The 21,496-nt window shown below is 34.6% G+C and overlaps 3 protein-coding genes across 4 annotated transcripts in view; 1 reads left to right on the top strand and 2 right to left on the bottom strand.

Annotated features, from left to right (window-relative positions):
- The window catches only part of LOC145586188 (calcium-transporting ATPase 4, plasma membrane-type-like), a 197,860-nt gene extending 180,533 nt beyond the window's left edge, over window positions 1-17,327 (bottom strand). The window contains exon 1 of the mRNA XM_081642958.1: window positions 17,324-17,327. The gene's annotated coding sequence lies outside the window, so the exon portion shown is untranslated. The remainder of the gene's footprint in view (window positions 1-17,323) is intronic.
- Window positions 2,566-9,092, bottom strand: LOC145586179 (E3 ubiquitin-protein ligase At1g12760-like). 2 transcript variants are annotated; one of them, XM_081642940.1, is made up of 5 exons: window positions 8,952-9,092; window positions 6,998-7,832; window positions 4,587-4,712; window positions 4,220-4,493; window positions 2,566-3,061 (listed from the first exon to the last, which is right to left on the bottom strand). In XM_081642940.1, the coding sequence occupies exons 2-5, from the start codon at window positions 7,663-7,665 to the stop codon at window positions 2,846-2,848; spliced, it is 1,284 nt and encodes a 427-aa protein (XP_081499066.1). In that variant the 5' UTR covers window positions 7,666-7,832; window positions 8,952-9,092; the 3' UTR covers window positions 2,566-2,845. The 2 variants fall into 2 exon arrangements, with proteins under 2 accessions (XP_081499066.1, XP_081499065.1); XM_081642939.1 differs by lacking the exon at window positions 8,952-9,092 and adding an exon at window positions 8,712-8,852.
- A 66-nt stretch (window positions 17,328-17,393) lies between the features above and the next one.
- Window positions 17,394-20,629, top strand: LOC145583812 (uncharacterized). The gene is made up of 4 exons (XM_081640781.1): window positions 17,394-17,631; window positions 18,042-18,371; window positions 18,479-19,243; window positions 19,617-20,629. Exons 1-4 carry the CDS (start codon window positions 17,394-17,396, stop codon window positions 20,627-20,629), a joined length of 2,346 nt encoding a protein of 781 aa, XP_081496907.1.
- Window positions 20,630-21,496: the final 867 nt, after the last annotated feature.

Raw genomic sequence — 21,496 nt, 5'->3', positions numbered from 1 at the left:
TTAAATCACAAAAACATTTCTATGTATAAGAATAGGTGCAATGGGGTTCTTTAACTCTCCAAGTAGCTCTTGAAGAGGAGAGAAATTTAACCAAAAGGAAGAACCAACAACCTATGGGGAGCAGTGCACCAAGCCGATCAATAAAACTACTCGGGTTCAAGCTCGGTTGAAGCTCGTTCATGTCGTTTATTTAATAAATGAGCCGAGTTTGAACAAATTTTGAAGCTCGTTTAATAAATGAACTTGGACACGAACATAGATATGCTCGTTCAGATATATTCATGAACAACTCGATTATTTATTTTCACGAACTACTCGTTTATTTATGTTCATGAATTATTTGATTTATTCACATTTGTTAATTTAATTCTTAAGTTTATATAGTGTGATTAAGATTTGATTATTATGCTACTTTTGAGATTTTTAAGTGTTAGAAGTACGAAACTCGTTTATTATAAAAGCTCGTTTATTATTTAACTCGTTCATGAATCACTCATTTATCAATTCGTTTAATAAACGAGCTGTTCATAAACCGTTCGTGAACATACATTGTACTAAATGAGCCGAGCTTGAACAGATTTTTGAGCTCGCTTGAAAACTCGAGATCGTGCTCGAACTCACCTAAGGTAAATGAACTGAACATGAACAAGGTAGTACTCAGCTCGGCTTGGCTTTATACCCCAAGGCGGAGCCACCCTTGTGCATGGTGGGTCACGTGACCCAGCAAAAAAAAAATAAAAAGAGAGCCATTAAATATTAAACATTACATTAAATTAAATGAACATAAGTGTTCATAAGACTAATTGTTAAGGCCTCACTCTTGTACATTGAGGTCACGGGATCAATGCGAAGCGATTCCTCTAATTTTTCTTTCTTTTTTTTTCTTTCTTTGTTTTTGGTGGAGGCATAATATTCTTTTGACAAATATCATATGCTACCTATATGGCTATATATATTTTTTTGATTGAACATGTATTTAATTGAACACGTATTCTCGCTAGGTAACTTGTTGAAATTTATTTTTTATTTATTACCTTCATCCCTCAAATCTTACATTCTTAGTTCCCATTAGGTAACTTGTTAAAGCTCACCAATCTTTTTAGTAATTTTATTGGTGATTTGTTATTATCCGTCACGAATCCTCCTCCTCTCCTACTTTTTGGAGTGACTTTTTTTATTAGCTTTTATAATATATATGCATTAATTATTGATTTGTATGCGGTTGATTGGTGATGGTGAGTCGGTGATCCAGCAACCATAAACTCCTGGATCCGCCACTGAGGGGGAGGGGAGAAAGAGAGAAATTAGAGAAATTATTTTTACATCAACAACAGAGTTTTTGGGTATTAAGTAACTCTTTATGAAAAGATATTTTGAAAAAGAATCTTGGCCAAGATTAAATTTAAACTCACTTTATTGACATGTGTTCATGCCTCCTTGCTCGACTAAGGCCAACCTAATAGGGACACCAATCATAACAGGTCTCTAACTAAATGAGGCCTTACATTATTGTTAAACTTGTATATGTAATATCATCAAAACACGTAACACCCTTTTTTAAAAGCTATGCTTGGCAACGATATCTAAAATGGAGCTGAATCTGATAAGTTAGCTTAAATTAGTAAGGTAATTGAAATTGATAAGTTGCTGAAATTAATAAGGTAATTGAAATTGATAAGTTGTTGAAATTAATAAGGTATTAGATTCCATTAGATGTTTGGTAGAACTTTTTTTTTTTAGGTAGCATAAGTCACTTTTAAATAATAATATAAATTTTACAATAAAAAGAATTTAAAGGGATAACTACAAAATTATGAACCTTATTTCGAGATGGTATTCTAATTAACATCTCAATTTAAATCTTATAAATTTGATTTATGATGCTTATCAAATAATTCTAGTCATTTAAGGTGCCTTAAAATTTCAGTATCTTATCATTAAATGTACCTGAAATGGGTTATCAGACATGGCCTAAAAATGCTCGCAGGAATTAAATGACAAAGCTTTTTCAATATGAGTATTATGTATGTTTCATAATTGTTTTATCGGCTAATAAATCTATTTCCACCAAGCAAGGTCAGCCTAATGATAAGAAGGAAAAAAAAAAAAAAAGTCTTATAACCTTCAAATTGGAGGTCCAATACCCACTAAGGGCACTTTGAAAGTTGGACCCCCCCCCCCCCCCCCCCCCTCCCAAAACCCCTTGAACTCAAAGTGTCTAGCCAAGTAACACAAGTTAGGTTAAACTATAAGAGATTCCAGACCGGTAAAGTAATTCTTCTTTTACATTTTAGAAAATAATCTATATCTTCCATTTCTTATTTTACTCGGTTTACGCTCAAATTTTGAAGAAAATCTATAAACTTACAACACCAAAAAATAAAGACTTTATATACATTTCTCCATTGTAGTTTTTCCATTGATTTTCCTCCGAATTACATACACAATCTTAGAGATCCGGAGTTTTCTACACTTCTAAGTTTCCAAACACATTGTAATTTTAAAGATAGCATTATACAATAATAAAATCGTGAACCAAATAGCTTTAGAACATGGCCAATCATCTCCAACAAAACATAAAGGTTGTATATATCTTACAAAAGGTAGACTTTTTCAACTTTTTTCTTCAGTTTATGAACCAACTCTAGCTATCAACACTGGTCTATTTAAGAAATTATGATACATGACAGCAATGGAAGTGAAACCGCATGATAAAACCTCCAAATGATGGGGTGCTTCTTCGAATCATGCCAGAGAATGGCTCTAATACTTGATATAATATAGTCTTGGCCTTGATGTTGCAGAAACATAGGGTGGTTTGGTCATATCACAAGCCAATGCCTCCTCAACTGCTAACTACCCTACTCTCAGCTCGTCGTAGGCTGGCTGTTGCCCCAGCAAGTGAACTGAGCAAGGACTCACCCACTTCGTTCTTACAAAGGGGGCAAAGTGCATTAATCTTGAGCCATTTATCCACACACTCCTTATGAAACAAGTGAGTACATGGCAACTCCCTAAGTTCATCATTGTTTGCATATTTCGCCAAGCATATGCAACAAACCTGTAAGAAGAGAGGGCAAAGTCATATAACTGGATCTGGACAATCACCAAGCCAGGCATCACAAAACAAGAATAAGATCTAGACCCATTTCTAGTGTCATTGTGAGGCAATTTAAGCTTTGTACTGCTATATACAGAGCAAGTAATTTAGCACCCAAGAATAGATATAATTTAATCATGATTCAGATATTTAGCTTCAGCAATTAAAAAGAACTTAGGAAGTAGCTAACTACATCTTATGTATCATAGAAAGGTCATACTTGGCTAATGGCTAACATAATTCTGCTTTTGGCGTAGATGGCAGTACAACCAATAAATAGAGGAAAGGACAAAGATATTGTTAGATATTGGGGCTTATAAGTTGAACATGCAGACTGTTTTGTTTTAGTCCATCTAACTAGATCGATTTTAGCTCAAGGTGCAGTGAGCCACTAATGGCTTGCACATATCAACTCCTTGTACTGTATTCCAAACCTGTCTACATAATTAGACAAGCAATCACAAGAAACTGATACTATGCAAAAATATTGGCCATTAGAATTATGCACTTCCAGTTAATTAAAAGCAAGAGATTGTAACAAGGTGAATAAGCCAGTAGCTAAGTATCTAGTCTAGACAATTGAATAGAGCATTCCAATATTAAAATTTCAACAGCAGTTTTTTTTTTTTTTTTTTTTTTTTTTTTGACAGCTACAGTAGTCATTACATAGCAGTATAGCTCTTCATTGTCATGAAAACTTTTTCCTGTTTCTGTTCCTGTTCCTGTTCCTGAAATGCATCTTTGTAATCTTGAGGATTTTTTTTCAAGATTTACAGCCACCTCATGGTTATTAAGTCATGCAAAATTCAAACCGCTGGAGATCCATGTGCAATTTTTGGTTTCCATTGATCTATTTTTATGCTTTAAATGTCACTAAACTTCAATTTCTACAATAATATCATCAAAAAGTGACTTCTAGCTTTACATAAAAATGCATTGTATGTTTACGGCCATTTAATTTAAAAGTTTCTACTTTCCTACTTTTCCTGACTTACCTTGGCAGGTACCCAATTCCTGTTTCTGTTTTCATGACAGTTCACAACTACTAAGAAAATAAATCAACAGAATAACAAATTACAACGTATCATGGCTGGTAAGGATTGGCCAGAAAGCACTTACAGCATCTTCTCCTGATATTACGCGTTCCTTCTCTGTTCCTGCAGCTACTACCCCAGCCTCATTACCACTGTCATTGTGTCTGTTTTTCTTTAACTTATACTTGTAGATTGGAAGTGCATTAATTGACTCCGTTGTTGCACCTCGGGTTTGGTTTAAATCTTCCCTAAAGCCTAGTACAGATATTATACATGGAAGACAGCAGCAAATTGTTGCACAGAGAATAAATGGCATAGCATATCCTATGCAGCTGAAGATGAGGAACACTATACATAACCTGATAAGAGTGAAACTTTCTGAGTTAGTAACTCAGACAAAGCGGAGAAAATCTACAAAGATCAACCATTAATTAGCAAACACGACCATTTACCTGTACAAGTTGGGAGCTTCAGTAGAAGAAGCATGACCCCCAAAGATCCACACATTACCAACCACGAACCAGATTGCAAAGAAGCAGTCTAGGGCCATCTTAAAGTACTCAATTGAGACCTTTAGCCTGTAGCACAAGGAAGTTCACATAAATTTCTTTTGCTCCTCTAAAATATCACTTGCAACCAAAAATAAAAGCACCAGGACAAAAACAAAAATCAACTAAGTAATTATGTTATTAGTAAAGAGTACAAAGAATCAATCAAGCTTCGGGACCCAACCTCTCAGAATACTTGCAGAAGTTCCAAATTGTTATCTTGTTAATTACATCAGCAAATTTTACAGTAAATAAATTTAGGGTGCCTAAAATGAAATCAATTCATCATAGAGCACATAAGTAAAAAGAATGAATACTTCCTAAGTTCCAAAATAGTAGTATGTGTATGGCTTTTGTAGTCAAACCTTGTCAACTTCAAAAATTGTTTCCTATCATCATATCTTAGGAAAAGCATGAAATACACAACGCAGACATACTTCTACAAAAATCAAGCAAAAAAATCTTCTTTAATACTAGTTTTGTATTTTAATATAATAGTGATTTAAGTCCAGGTTTCCTAATTTAGAGCACAGTTTGTGAAGATAGGACAGGTAAGCAATTCATTTGGCATGCTCGAGTATTATACTGGAGTGTTTGTATATACAAGTGTACAATTTTATTAACAAATGGCGTACATGATATTATGCAAATTAATGGACTAGCTACAGAAGGCATTAGTCCTGAACATGTTTGGCACAAAAGGCCACAGAGAAGCATGGCACAGGAAACCCAGGTCTACGAAGCTTAATTAAGCTATATAGTCTGTATTAGTCAATCGGGGAAAAAATATAAATGAATAAATAAATTTTTTTTTTTTAAAAAAAAAACTAATAAATTGCACCTTCACACCAGTTTTTTATTAACATTTGGGATCTTCAAGGCTCCAATTTCTGTTTTTGTGCAACTGGAGGTTGAAGTTTTAAAATAGATTTGTTATCGCAACACTTTTACTTTTAACACTATTAAAACATGCAGCAATGATGGTTTGGAAAGTGATGCTGCTATACTTATCAGTTATCAATAACAAATTTATTTAAAAAGTGAAGTTACATGGGCAAAAGATCAAAATTTTGGGTGCTAAAATTAGGATCACAAACCAATTGTGGAGTGGAAGCTATCCGAGTTTAATTCTAGCTCTCTAAGAAGAAGCTTAACTGGCAAATAATGGCCAAAATCTTGACCTCATGTAACAATTTGCCCTATACAGGGAGCACAACAAGGAGGTCAAATGTTTACAATGGAAACATATAAAACATGTGTGTCTCACAGAAAACAGCCACCTTAAGCACCTTACAAGGATTACAGTGGGCATCAATTGTCATTAAGAGCACTTTCTGGTGTGTTTCAAAAAGGCTTCTTTGCTGTGGTCACCGCAGCAAGGCAACACTTTTGGTACCAGCCACAGCTTCCAAAAACAAGATTTGTAACAGTTCAAGTTCCAAAGTCATTGCAAAGAAGGGGCCACATCAGGATTTCCACATACATCAGAAGAAAACTGAAGTAATATGTTATTAAAAAACCTCTTAAGTCTTACCTATACAATCTCAACCCCTCTTAATAAATGATAACTGGTTTTTTAATCACCTTAATGCTTTAATTTTTAGCAATGCTCAAGGAAAAAAGATGCTTGCTTAGTTGCTTCATTAAAGCCCTTAGGGCCTTAAAATTGAAAAATAAGTGCCAGGAGTGCCCAGGACCAAATTAATGTGATTATGTGAAGTCTAACTGGCATTACCCAAGAGTGTAAAAGAGCATCCCTTTGAAGTAGATGGTCCATCTCCATATCAATTTACTCCTTTACCAATACCCCCCCCCCCCCCCCCACAAAAAAAAAAAAAAAAAAAAAAAAGAAAAACAACAGAAAACCGTTTGCTATTTACCTCTCTGTTCATCCAAGTCATATTTCCTAATACAGAGTAGTCAACGCACAAAAAGCAGGCACCGAGCTAAATTTACAAGCTGATCCATGTGTTCAATAACATGTACATGAATTGTAACATAAAACATGAGTACAGTAGTGCATGACCTGACACTTTTCGAACGTACATAAAATTCAAACATGTCCACAATAGGCATGACCTGACAGTTTTCGAACGTACATAAAATTCAAACATTGTCCACAATAGGTCAATAGGGGCCCACGTGTAGGAAGCAAGATCAAGAAGCAAAGAGCCAGCATAATGAATAGATAGTCAGCAAAATAAAGAATAGTACTAGGACAATAATTTATCAGTAATGTATAAAGCATATCAGCAATGGAAAAGAGCATTATAGATCTTCAAACATAGTACCAGTGTCAAAATTCCAATCATTACCTGGCATTTCCCATTGCGACACTTAAAGCACTTGCACTTCGGTTGGAATTACTGGTATGGTTATCATCTTCTATAATTTGTGTAGTAAGAGAAGATGAATGCCCAACAGCTGGATTACCATTTGAAGCAGGTTGCCTGGATGGCGAAAGATCTTGTTCGGAAGATTGGTTACGATGAAGATAACGCCAATAGAGAAGAGGGAGAGTTGCAACACACCCTGTGGCATAACCCACAATCCAAGCAAATAATGGAGTTCGTGGATGCTCGTGCCTTGACAAAGATAACACTATGATAGAAGCCACAATCTGACCTAAGGTGAGAGCTAGTTCAATAGATATCCACAACCCTGAATTTAGTGGGCTTCTGCGCCTTCGGCTATGACCATTCCCTCTTCTGCTTGATGAATTCCTGGAGGTTGAAATGTTGGAAAGAGGAAGTGAAAGCTGAGAAACCGAAGCCCTGGCACTACTTGAAGGCCTGTCTTCAGGTTGAGTAGAGTCCAACTCATTAGAAATTCTATCATGAGCAGAACCAGAAGAAGCCGCCTCTAAACTCCTCCTTATATCAATCACATGCTCATTCTCATTTCTTCTTTCTGGTTGCTCCATCAATAACGGGTATTTATCAGATTGGCTATTACATTGATAGTCTGCAAACTGCATGTCCATTCAAGACAACCGATAGAAACGGGAGGAATGAATGCATGGAGATTCGATTTAAGACCGTAGAAATCAAAATATTCACTAATGAACCTGCCTAATGCGATAACTTGATACCACCAATAACAAGCTATTGACTAGTCTAAAAGGTACACTGAATCTTAACCCTGGTCCTTCTGTTAATAGAATCAACAAACAACACTGTCAGACACTCAGACATAAATTTTCTGTTCTCTTTCAAATGTAGAAATTTGTTCAATACATGCAATGGAAGCCTCTATAAAAACCTCAAAAGTTTTAAACAAATTAAAGAACTAATAATCCAAGAAATCATACAATTTCACCCAGTTCAGCTTGCTAGTTCTCAAAATGCAACCCTGTTTCTAATCTTCACACTAAATCAGAACCCAAGGCAGTACAATTACAAGCAACAGATGCTAAACTACTCAAATTCCCCCACAAATCCGCAACCACGTACCAACCGAGTAAAAGGCGCAATGAAGAGCTCAAGTTTGCTCCAATTCCGTAATTTTACAAGAATTTAAGGGTCACAACACATGATATATACAAAACTTAAAACAATTGAAGAGTGAAAATAACCCCTAAAATTTCAGCAAAATCATCAAATGCTAAGCCCAGATGATTACACCAACCCAGAAATTTCCAAAATTGTATTTCAGCAAAATCACAAACAAGAAGAAAACCCCCACAAAATAGATTAAAATCAAAAACTACCCATCACAGAAAAATTAATCAAAATCACTTAAAATCCTCCCAAAAAAACCTAAATTCAAATTTTGACTAATAATCGGTACTAACCCAAAATGAGTCAAACAAAATCAACACACTGATTAGATTCAAAATCCCTAAAAATACAATCAAACCCCAGAAAAATTAACAGATTTAACTTAAATTTCAGAACTAAAATTGACCCAATTCATATCTCAAAACAGTATAATTAAATTTTCAAAGCAGCTTAACAAACACAAATCTATCCACCTACCATTGTTATCATTACTATTATTTTAGCTCAACAAAATCAAAGAAAAACTTACCATAAAAATGCTGATGACAAAATTAATGAGGATAATAATTTTGCAGTGATTTTTTATGGGGTTTTAAGCACCAGGGTTAGATTTTTTTTTTTTTTTTTTTTTCTAATTTTTAATTTTTTGGGGGAGTTTACAAGATTTACGCAAATTCAACAAATGGCAAAAAAAAAAAAAAAAAAAAAAAAAAAAAAAAAAAAGGAAAAAAGTAAAAATAGCGTCAGCAAAATTATTCTTTGTGCTTACCTATTTTGCTTGGCCGCGTCGTTTTGGAATATACTTGGACTGCCTTTGTGTGTCAGTCAGCAAGAGATGCACATTAATTTCTTTGATTTTTCAAACATTATCTTTTCTTTTGCTTTTTTTTTTTTTTTTTTTTATGAAAATAGAGTTTATATAGTAATAAGGTGATGAAAATTGAGGTATAAGAAAATATCTTAATCTTATTGATTTTTGAAATGAGGTGGAAGAAAGAAATTTCAGTGAAGTTTCTGCTCTAAATCGTTTTCCTTCTTATTGTTTTCTTTTGGAAGATACTTCCTTTTTCTTTTGAATATTCATTCACGTGGTTGAATATGTTTGTTAATGTATAATTTAATTTATTTACGTATTATGAATAATTATTTAGAATTGTAAATGAACAATTGAGATAACTCATGGTATCTCAAGTGATTATTTATTTTCTTATACTACGAAATTTTTAGTATATATGAAGTATAATTTAGCTTTTGCACGATTTAGAGAAATTTGCAATTCTAGTAATGCAAATCGGAGGTTTACCAAGTGAGTGTGCGAGGAGTTACCGAGGGAGTGATATATGCAAGCTAAAAGATCTAGCGAAGGAGCTATAGCTCTAGCAAGAATAGATAGCTTCGGCAAGGCCGAGCTATAGCTCAGGTAAGAGAGAGCTATAGCTCGCTGCTGTTCGCTGGTCGCTGCAAGGCCGAGCTATAGCTCGGATACGAGAGAGCTATAGCTCACTGGCCATTTGCTTGCGACAGGGGCGAGCGAGAGCTCGAGCGATAGCTCGCACGCTAGCTCGCTGCCTTAGTTGCTGCTGCTAGGCCGAGCGATAGCTCGCTCGACTGCGAGCGAGAGCTCGGTCGATCAGTTTGCTTTTGGGCGGTGGGCTTGCGTGGGCTAAAAGACCTAATTTTTTGGCTTATTCTTTACTCCATTATTCTCATATAAATACCCTCATACCCCAAAATAAATATACGTTATTTTTCATTATTGAAAATTATCTTAAACACACAAACACAAACCTACCTTTGAGATCTGAACAGTTCTTGAGTAATTCCACGCTTCGGGTTCGGGTACACGAATTACGAAGGAGAGTTGCGTTAAACTTGGGGGGCGTGCGTCATCAGGAAACCTGTACCGGTGGTGGCGTATTTCGCTTCTAAGGCAGTGGATTATGTTCCATGGCTCAACTGTGAGTTTGAGATCAAGTATTTTTCCCTTTCATCTTCTTTGTTTGTCTTTGGAATCGACAGGTATTTTACCAACATCTCAAGTGATTATGTATTTTCTTATACTACGAAATTTTTAGTATATATGAAGTATAATTTAGCTTTTGCACGATTTAGAGAAATTTAAGGGCGTGTTTGGCACTAGCTTTTGAGTAGCTCCACTATTTAACAAAAAATATGAATTTTGGCAATGTAGTGGTTGTGGTAGCTTTTAGTGGTAGCGGTAATTTTTATCAAAAGTTAAAAATATTAGCTTTTAAAGGTAGAGGTAGTTGTTGAAATTTTTATCTATACTCATTTTATATGTAACAGCTAGTCAACCATTACTTTGTCAAACACTCATACCTAAATTATCTATCTTCACAGCTGACAACTACCTACATAACTAACAGTTACCTTCACAACTATATTTTGCCGAACACGTCCTAAGTAGGTGAAATCGGATAAATAAAGCGCAACCTTACAAGATTTTGTCAAATTATACAACTCTATTAAAAGTTGCTAGATTCCAAATGTGAATACTCCCTTCTTTAATACAGGGGAAGTACTCTCTTTGTCCCTTATTTAGTGATCTATTTGGGTTTTTTTTACGTGAATTAAGAAAGTTGTACATTCTTTAAAACTAATTATTGGGAGTACAAATATGCATTTGAGCTTAGAGAGAGATAGAGAGAAAGAAAATGTAGTTGGTAATTATTAAAGAGAGGAAGAGAGAAAGTGTTATGAAATTGATGCGAGAGCATGGACACTACTTTTGGGCCATATCGACTAAAGTTGATTTAATCAAGACCCGAAAATATTTGAGCTTGATTTGACATCTTTTGACGATTTTCTCATAGGTGGGATGCAATTTAGGTTGTATTTTATTTTAAATATTATCTTGTAATTAAGCATAGCCTTTAATTTTGTATGGTTTAAATTTAATGAGCTTTAGGGTTTTAATTCATGTACTAGTGCCTCCTTATAAAAGGAGTTCTTTTATGAAGTAAAACTTATACTTGTTTTGAATATTGAAATTATAATAATAAAGGTACGTAGAACATCAATAGCTTTAAGTTGACATGAAAACACCCTTACAAACTAATTAAGGGCTTGGTAAATAAATGAAATTTATTAATAAAACAAATTTAGAGGTAGCAAATACTTGTAAAGCTTTGATAATGGTGTCTCTTCTAATAAAATGTCAATTATAGTGATTGTAAGAAGATTATACGGATGAGTTTAAGATGGTGAATAATTTAATTAATTAATTGCATATTTTGACGAGAATAATTAGTAGTTGGAGTTGGAAAGATTTTAATTAGAATATTTAATTGCTTTATAGGCAACAAAATATTAAAAAGTATTTTATTGAATTAATAAGTTTGATTTATTTAGATACTCAAAGATTACGGGTAGAGGATAAATAATTTTCCTTGGCAATGACCTTTTTGCCTTGGCAACATCAGCGCCCAATTTTTAATTTTTTTGAGTAGAAAAATGGAAGGCTTATTGACTTGTTTATTCATTAATCAATCACGCACATGTAATGATGTAAATGATAGGAAGTTTTTCAGATTTGTCAAATTTTTAATTTTAATAACCTGGGTTTGAGTAATCTAATACTCCATTCGTTCCTATTAGTTTTGACTATATTTTTTACTAATATAAATTAGTTAGATGCTACTGTGCATTATGTTGTTGGATTAGTCTTTGCATGTTTTTAAGTATTTCTCCCTTCGATCCGTTTTTAAATACTTGTTCCATTTCTATTATTCATTTGTCCTACTATGACTAATGTTTGTGATTTATACATAAGAAAAAATATAGTCTTCTGGGTACTAGTTGGAAACGTCTCAATGAATAGATTATTAATTTTCAATTGTTAAAATTTATACTTACTGATAGTTAAAGATATTATTGATAAAAAATTTTAACATTGGCATACATGCCCAAGAGAAGTGGAGCAAGTATTTAAAACAGAGGGAGTAACTAATTGTTGGCCCGAGTGATGACCCAAATTACTATAAAACTAGATTAGCCCCGTGCACTAACAATGAATTAAAGTATCTTTAACATAAATTGAGAGGACCACACAAGGTGACACAACTACTCATTCAAATAAAATAAAATAAAAAATAATTTTTTTTAAAAAAAAATAATAAAAAAACAACTCATAAATTCATTGATGGTTAGAAGAAGATAAATCTAAAATCTTTCAAAGTAAAAGATCGAGAAGGATTATTAAATGAGAATCACCATAGAAGAGTATGAGTTTAATGGAGAGAAAGGAGTAACATATTTTAAAAATCAACAATTAATTTTAAACCAATAAAAATTATTAAGAATATGAAGGGTATTTTTTAGGGGAGTGCATGTAGTCCACAATTAGAATCAGCTCATTCAAATTTCTAACGAAAATAAGGGCAATGTTTCTTTGAGTTTTAATAAAATTATAGATCTTTCATGATTGTTACTTTGTTATTCATACATAATTGTATTTATTTATAGTTAAACTTGTGAATTAACACATGTGTCAGCCAGATTATTGCAAATATTTAGGAAATTGAGAGTAGTTTTAAGACTGGGGCAATGTTTTAGATAATTGCAAGAATAACATTTATAAATCAATGAAGATAGGATTTCTTGGAATGCGGGGAAGGTAAGGGAGGGTTTTGACTGGAATAGTGCAAAGTCAATTTTGTCAATGGAGCTGCCATATGCAAGGGATACAAACTAAGGGAAGATGATGTCCTTTACTAGAAACACCATCCATCAGGGAGATACACAGTCAAGACTGGGTACTACAAGCTCTTAAAGGAATTGACGCTTGAAAGATACTCCTTCTCCACTACGGATCAAACTTTCGTGAAGCTGGTGTGGAGATTGAATATTCAGTTGAAATGGAAGCTCTTCTTATGGAAACTCTTTTATGACGATATTGCAGTTAAAGTTAACTTAGCTAGAAGAGGAATACAGGTCAATGAAACTTGTGACTTTTGCGGGATGGAAAGGGAAGATAGTCAACATCTCTTTCGATTATGTATTCTGACATAGGAAGTCTGGGAGAATGGCTCCCTAACAATTTGCCCTGACTCTCCTAGGTCCAACTCTTTGAGGACATGGATTCAGAGCTATTTTCCGCTCTTTTATAGCGAGGGTGATAAGCATAGCACTCGTAGCGTCCGATTCATTGCGACATTATGGAACTTATGGGAGACTAAGAATGCAAGATGCTTCAATGGTGTTAGTGGAACCGCCAGCTTAGTTGCGGAATTCAAAAACTTAGCGATGAAGGACCATGAGGTTTTCAACCAACAGAGTAGCCACCACGAAGTTGAATCGGTGATAACAACAGACGACCCAATCATCCCCCCAGGTTTCAACCATGTGCAACTAGGAAAAGAAAAGGTGGGCTATGACAATTTCATTGTATAAGTGGATGGTTCTTGGTATAAGAATTCTAATAGAGTAAGGGTTGGTTGGGCAATCACAAGAAATAATCAAGGCTACACAATGGATGAGGGCGGAAAACACGGAGCAACATCGTCAGTTATTCAATGTGAAGCTTGAGCTTGCCTAGAAGCTATGAAATGGGTCCAAGGAAAAGGAAAACAGGGGACCATGATCCTATCAGATTCTATCTTCCTTCTCAACAATCTACAGGGTAACTATGGTAAGGACATCACGATAACTTGGATGTTAAAAGAGATAAAGGAAGTGAGGGCTAAATTTCAAAGGTGCGCAATCTTGAAGGTCCCAAGAGAACAGGTACAAAGGGCAAACGATATTGCAAGAAGATGTCATTTTTCCATGTCTAATTATGTGTAGTTTCTTTGTGTTGTACCATTTGCTATTGTAAAAAAAAAAAAAATAAAAAAATAATAATAATAATAATAATAATAAATGTCACAATCTTATTCACTTTTAATTTAAGTTTCTTTTTGCCCCTATTTCGCATTTTGCCCCCTTTTTTTTTTAATGCACTCATTTTAAAATTCTCTAAGAATTAATAATAAGTTTTCTTTGTAAACTACACATTGTGATTTGTGACAAGAGAAAAATTAACAAGATCCCACGCACATAACTATATCTTTGTGCTGATATATAAAAAAAGTGATCTTTTTATTCCTTAGCCCCTATAGCGTATTAGCTCTCTTCATCGCGGATGGATCATCACGTCTGGTGTCATATTTGATCGAGTATTAGATCATCATGTTTACACTAAAAAATTAAATACGATCTCACGTAGCTATATCATGTTTACAAACATGAACATATGATCTTACAAGAGTAATCCTTGAATCCAAAAACCTTTATTTGGTCTATCGTCTCTCCGATGATTCGATTCATTTGACATAATTCCATTCTTGATTGGGAAGATGTTATATACGTCGTATGTTTTATAGCTTTTTTTAGTTATATTGTTTTATTGGTCTCATGTAAGAAGGGACAACAATTTTGTTGATCACCACCCAACTAGATTGGTGTCCTTTAGGGATGAATAAATTTGAGAAAATCATAGTCATTGTGAGATTTCTCCTTATCTTAAATTAATATAGAAGTTATCTTTGCCAAAAACAAGTTTTAAAAAAATTAAAGATTCCAAAGAAGAACAATTTAAATAATAGAAATACAACTAATTTAATAATTTCATTTATTTAATTGAACTTTTCTTCAAAAAAAAATAAAAAAGAAGTAGTTTATGAAGTGTTTATAATATAAGGATTACCTTTTGAATTCCTATTTTAATAAACTCTAACATCAATAAGTTTAAGTCAAGATGTTGGCTCTTTAAATTAAAAATAATTTTCTACATATCATCTTGATAAAAATTGATCATTGTCCAAAAACTTGATTACTACCACTAAAAAATCTAAAGTTTGCTTACACAAAACTAGAAATTTTGGAAACAAAAATAAGTAGTATATGATATACAGAGTATATAAAAACATATAGGAAAATTCTTTAAAATCACAATAAAAAAAAAATGCCCCAACAAATTCCAAGAAATAAATCCAAATATGCAGAACTGCAACTTTTGTTGTTTCTCAAAGATAAATAGATACCAAAAGATACTTCTAAAGTTATAAATAAAAGGTCTTTTGATTTTTCTTTTTGGAAAGAAAGTAGTAACGTGTGATGTATCAGCATTGTGATAATTTTAAAAAACTAATGGTGTTTTAATGAGTTGGGTATTGAAAGAAAGGATTCCTAGTGACCAACTACGAAGGAACTTACCAAATGACTATCATACAAAGTGTTGCGGTTCAAGTCACTTTTTTGCTCACTCTTCCTTTACTAACAGTAATTTATACACATCAACAACCTAATTCTCTTGTCCTTTATCTTTAATTTCAATCATATATTTTTGTCTTTTTTATAACATAATACCCAATGAGACATTGGGTAAAATGTCTCTCAATTAGGCATTAAGACTTTCTTGTACGGTTGTACCCAAAGTAGAGTAAATTTATAAACCTTAAGTACAAAATGGAATCAAGTAAATTTCATTCATGTACCCAAAGTGAAGTTTTGTTACAATTCTAACACTTAAGGAAAAATTTTCTCCCTGACATTAAATTCAATCAAATACTTTTTTTTTTAAGGGCAATCAAATACACAACTATAATTACAAAGTACGAGACCTATATTTAATGCGAGTAATAATGTTCCTTTGATTGCCCAATTAGAGTCTCTTGTTATCACTTTCTTTCGGGGCCCACCGATCTCGTATGATATTCATACGATCGCATGTAATTTTAAATAAAATTGACACTGGAAGCAGGATAGTGAGGAAAAAATCATTAAATGAAAAGTATTGTAATAAAAACTTTACAATTATAGTAAAACTTTCTTATAACAAGGAGCTAAAATGGTTTTAATGGTGACAATTAAGACAACTATTAGATTCATTCAAGGAATCACTGTTGATAATAAAATTCCTCCTCCCCGTTGCAATTTAAGGTAGTTAATGATTTAAGTTAATGAAATGTGGTGAACCGATATGAGTGAGGTGACCTATCAACTTATATGTAGCTACAATTAAGCCTAATGAGAGAGTTGAGGCAAGCTGGCGTGTTGATGTTGCAAAAGTGAATTGTATGCTCAATATCCCTACCTAATATAAAGTTTGAGATAATTCTTATGAATAGTGTTTGAACAATTATACTTTTTAAATTATTTATTTACCCTCATTAATGATAATTGTTTTTCTTAAAAAAAACTACTTAAGAAAACTATTTAGAATAATAGTGTGCGGTCATCATACACATAGAAAAAAAATTAGATGACTCTTATTAATAATAATGTTTGCACAGTTATATGACCCTTAGCTTTAATTGTCTATTTACCCTCACTAATGTAAATTGCCCGTTTACGACATTTATTTTTTACAAATCAGCTTAGATTAATTAAAGTTAAATTGCAACTTAAAACAAACTTAATTTACCTAGAACAAGTTTAATCCAATGATGACTTATATCCAAAATAACCAAAAATTTGGATTCAATGTGAAATTTAATGCATGATCTGTGCACCAAGGTACATCATGCGCATGGTGCACTCGGTCAAATAATAAAAAAAAGGACAGAAAGAACATTCAGTTGTTTGAAAAAGAACATTCGAATGTTTGAAAAAGAACATGTTTATGTTTGAAAAAATACATGAAAACATTACAAAAAGAATGTGATAAAAACATTACAAAAAGAACATTAACTAAAGAACATGAAAACATTACAAAAAGAATGTGATAAAAAACATTATTAAAATTTCATGAAAAATTACACATTAACAGAATTTACCAAAGATAATACACTGATCAAACTCAAAAAAACATAAGTTATAAGTAAATTTCATTTTCAAGATAAATTTCAAAATTCAAAATAAAAGAACATAAGTTATAATGTAAAGAACATATAATTCAAAATAAATTTCAAAATTCAAAATAACATATGTTAAAAGAACATAAGTTATAATGTAAAGAACATATAATTCATTCCAAATAATACACTGATCAAACTCAAAAAAATTCGATAATAATAAAAAAATTAATTAAACATGATATATAATAGCAAAAATAAATAAATAAACATATTGTCATGAAGAAGATCAATTGGAATTCAGAAGTGTCGAAGCACAGCAGGAGCAATTAGCTCGATCGTATCCTAGGATTGAGCAATTGGAAGTAGAAATCGCTGGGAACAGGGGAGTACAATTGGCGTCACCTGTAGAAACCATGTCGGATGGAGATATGTTCTTCTCAAGATGGGGAGAAAGAGACAGGAGAGGAAGATTAGTGAAAAGCAGGAGGTTCAAGAAGAGGAAGGAGAAGAGGCGTTACAAGCTAGAAAACTGCCCCTTGAAGAGAAAAGCAATCTCTAACCTAGATTTGGTATCCATCCAATTTATAGATGAAGAGGAGGATGATGCTGATTCTTTAATGATAAGAAAAAGAAAAAAAAGGGAAAGGCATAGTTACAGGAGCAGGGCCTTCCTCGTCTCGTACTGGGCCTAGGCTTGCTAGCAACTTTGAATTCGAAGCTAATGTTGTCTTACGTTTTGCAGATGATGGGCTTGCGGTGGTTGACCCAAATCAATCACCTCCTCCTCAGTGATAGGCCTACTTTGGAATTGTCGGGGCATCAAAATCCCAACAACCCCGATAATTCCCAAACTTAGAAGACTTGTTGGGTCTTTTGAGCCAGACTTTATTTTTCTCTCGGAAACTAAAATTAGTCGGATTTAGTTTTTAATCGTCTTAGAGGTCTAGGTTTTAATTTCTTCAAAGGTGTCAACCCGATAGGGTTAAGTGGTGGTCTTTGGTTAGGTTGGAAAAAAAAGGATTTGCTAGAGGTAGTTTTTGCTTGTATCAATTTCCTTGTAGTCGATGTTAACGATATTTTGAATGGAAAATGGAGATTGATTTTGGTGTATGGGGAACCTTGCACCTCCCTTAGGAAAGATGTTTGGGATTGTCTTAACTCTTGGACAAACCCACTGCTAAAGCTCCCAACTGTCATTGTTGGGGACTTCAACCAAGTAGATTCAAACTCGGATAAGACAGGAGCTAACTCTAGTAACATTAGGGGGAGCAATTGTTTCAATGACTGGAAAGATTTAAATGATCTTCATGACTTAATCTATGAAGGACCTAGATATACTTGGTCAAATGGTAGGGAAGGAGAGGACTTGGTTCTCGAAAGGCTTGATAAAGGTTATGCTAACACTCCTTGGCATACTTCCTTCCCACACGCCCTCATCAAACACCAGCCAATCCAAATTTCTGATCATGCACCAATTTGTTACACACAATGCCACTAGCTAAGAAAAAACGAACCACTTACAAGCTAGAACAATGGAGTCTAAATTATTCTGAATGCATTGAAGCTGCTCAAAATAGCTGGTACTCACACCAAAATGGCTCAACTATGAAAAAATTGGTAAAGAAAACAAACTTGGCTAAACAGGTGATAAAAAGATGGGCTTTAGATAAGAGGGAAGATTGGAATGGAGAGTGGGATAAGTTTGATAAGGATTTACTTGAAGCACAGTTGCTGCTAGAAAATGAAGGCAAGGAAGAGGACTTTAAAAGAGTGAGTAAACAATTACATGAATACTCGCAGAATGTGGCTACTTTCTGGAGGCAGCGAGCAAAAATCAATTGGGATTACGCGGGCGACACTTGCTCAAGGTTTTTCTTTAATTTCGTGAAAGGCAGGAAAGCAAGAAACAAGATGGAGGCAATAAAGGATGAGCAAGGCAACTGGATTACAGATGAGCAGGAAATTGCTCAGGTTGCTGGGACTTACTTCAGAAATTTGTATGGCTGTAACTCTTCTGAGTGCACTTCTACCAGGGGTCTGGAGATTGATCAGGTTACAAATGCTATCAGAGTGACCCTAACTGAGGATCAAAGGGACATTCTCTCTAAGCCTTACACAAGGAGAGAGGTCAAGGACGCCCTTTTTGCCATGAAACCGTGGAAGTCCCCAGGCCCTGATGGCATCCCTGCTGGGTTTTATCAAAAAAACTGGGATTGGGTGCAAGATGATGTAACTGATGCTGTTCTCTCATGCCTAAGATCAGGTAATATTTTGCGTGAACTAAATAAAACAAATATTGCCTTGATTCCTAAAAATGACAATCCTGACTCAATGGACAAATTAAGACCCATCGGTTTATGTAATGTTATTTATAAGATAATTTCAAAGTGTATTACTAATAGATTGAGGAAGGTGATTGGTGGTTTGGTGAGCCAATTTCAAAATACCTTTATTCCCGAAAGGGCAATTTCTGACAATATTCTGCTAGCTCATGAACTACTAGAGAATATTAGGAAGACAAACAAAGGAGTCAAAGGAAAGATAGCAGTCAAAACAGATATGAGCAAAGCATACGACAGGATCAAATGGGACTCTCTCCCCGTACCTTTTTATTCTTTGCATGGAATGTCTCTCAGGAATGATTAGAAATGAGGAAGACAAGGGCCACATTACTGGGATTAGTGTTGCGCGCTCTGCACCAAAGATCAGTCACCTTTTCTTTGCTGATGACTCAGCATTTTTCTTGCAAGGAAATGACAGAAATATTCTAGCTTTAAAGGAGGTGCTGGAGTCTTACTGTAAAGCTTCTGGCCAGGTTATTAGTAAGGATAAGTCTGTATTTTTGGCAAGTCCTAACTCAGATGAGCATGCAATTAGCAGACAAGGTGCTCTTCTGGGAATAAATAGAAGCAATGGCTTTGGTGTTTACCTGGGTATCCCTGCAGATTTTGGAACTTCTAAACAGCAGATTTTCAATAAATTGGTTGACAAAGTGAAAGAGAAATTGAATGCCTGGAATTCTCTGTTCCTTTCTAATGCTGGTAGACTGCCTTTGATAAAGTCAGTGCTTTCAAATTTGGGAACCTATGTCCTCTCTGCTTTTAAGTGCCCTCTCAACATTCTAAAGAGAATTAACAGTGCTGTAGCAAGATTTTGGTGGCTCGGAAGTAAAAATGGGAAGGGTGTTTACCGGAAAGGATGGTCTCACATTACCAAGACTAAAGATAAAGGCGGCTTGGGTATTCTAGATGCTAGGTTCTTCAATCAGGCCTTGCTAGCTAAGCAGGGGTGGCGTATAATTCATGATAGGGAGTCCCTAATTAGCAAGGTCTTCAGTGCTAAGTATGGCATTAATAGCCTCTCTCTTTTCGAAGAATCATGGAACAGGAAGACTATGGGTTCGTGGGGTTGGAATGGTATCAAATGGGGTCTGCAAGTTTTAAAGAGAGGTTGTGCCTGGTCCATAGGTGATGGGTGCTATGCAAAAATTCACCATCCCTGGGTTCAAGGTGCAACTCCAGAATGGAGATACCAAGGATGTTCAAATAATGACTGTGTTGCAAAACTCAGGACAGGAAATGGAGATTGGAATCTGGAGGTCTGTAAAGAGTGGTTTACAGAGTCCTGGATCCTGGCTATGAAGACTTAATTGTATGGAAAGATGACAGGGGGGGCTTGTACTCTGTCAAAAGTGGCTACAAAATTATTTTTGAAGATAGTTAACAAGAAAAAGGAGAAAGAAACTTGAGAAAAAGAATAAAAAACAACATTGATCGGAGAAAGTTCTGGAAGAAGGAAGGCACACCAAAGCAGAAAGTCTTCTTGTGGAAAATTCTAAATAATGCACTTCCAGTTGGCAGTGAGAGAAGAAGGAGAGGCTTGGGTGTGTCTCATAGCTGTGTCTTATGTAGTGAATCTGAAATTAACAGCATTCCTCAGTTAGAAACCATGGAACATCTTTTCAGGGACTGCATTTTTGCTAGCCATATATGGAAGGGCTGCAGGCTTGGCATTAATGTTCAAAAACAAGATCATATCCCTATTGCAGAATGGATTTATAACTGGCTGAATATTTTGAGTGATCCAGGGAGGGAGCTAGGGGAAGGGTATCAGCTCTTTCTGGCAGGTCTGGAGAGCATCTGGGAGGATAGGAACAACAAAATTTTCAACAACAACAAGGCAAATCCTTGGACTGCTATCAAAAGGATGGACAGAAAGTTGCTTTTCCACTGCAATAGCTTGGGGAAGCAACCAAACAAGAAGACTCACTCAGAGGAACAACCTTGTGAACCCCCGGGCTTTGAGAGAAACCATGAAAACATTGACAGGAATTTGGTGCAGCATAATGAAGAATTGCAATTGGTTTCAGGGAGAGGACATTGCAGCACTACTACCCTGAGTATCCATCAAACAAAAAGAAGAGGTAAGGATAGAAGGTGGTTCTGGGTGTTGAAGACTGCAGATGTCACTCTGAAGCAAGGGGAAGCATATCAGGAGCAGCGAAACAAGGAATGTG

Source organism: Chenopodium album, chromosome 16, assembly GCF_948465745.1.
Source record: "Chenopodium album chromosome 16, dcCheAlbu1.1, whole genome shotgun sequence".
In the NCBI taxonomy this organism is placed as follows: Eukaryota; Viridiplantae; Streptophyta; class Magnoliopsida; order Caryophyllales; family Amaranthaceae; genus Chenopodium; species Chenopodium album.
Note: the sequence above shows the minus strand (reverse complement) of the source record. Positions and strands in the feature narration are given on the sequence as shown.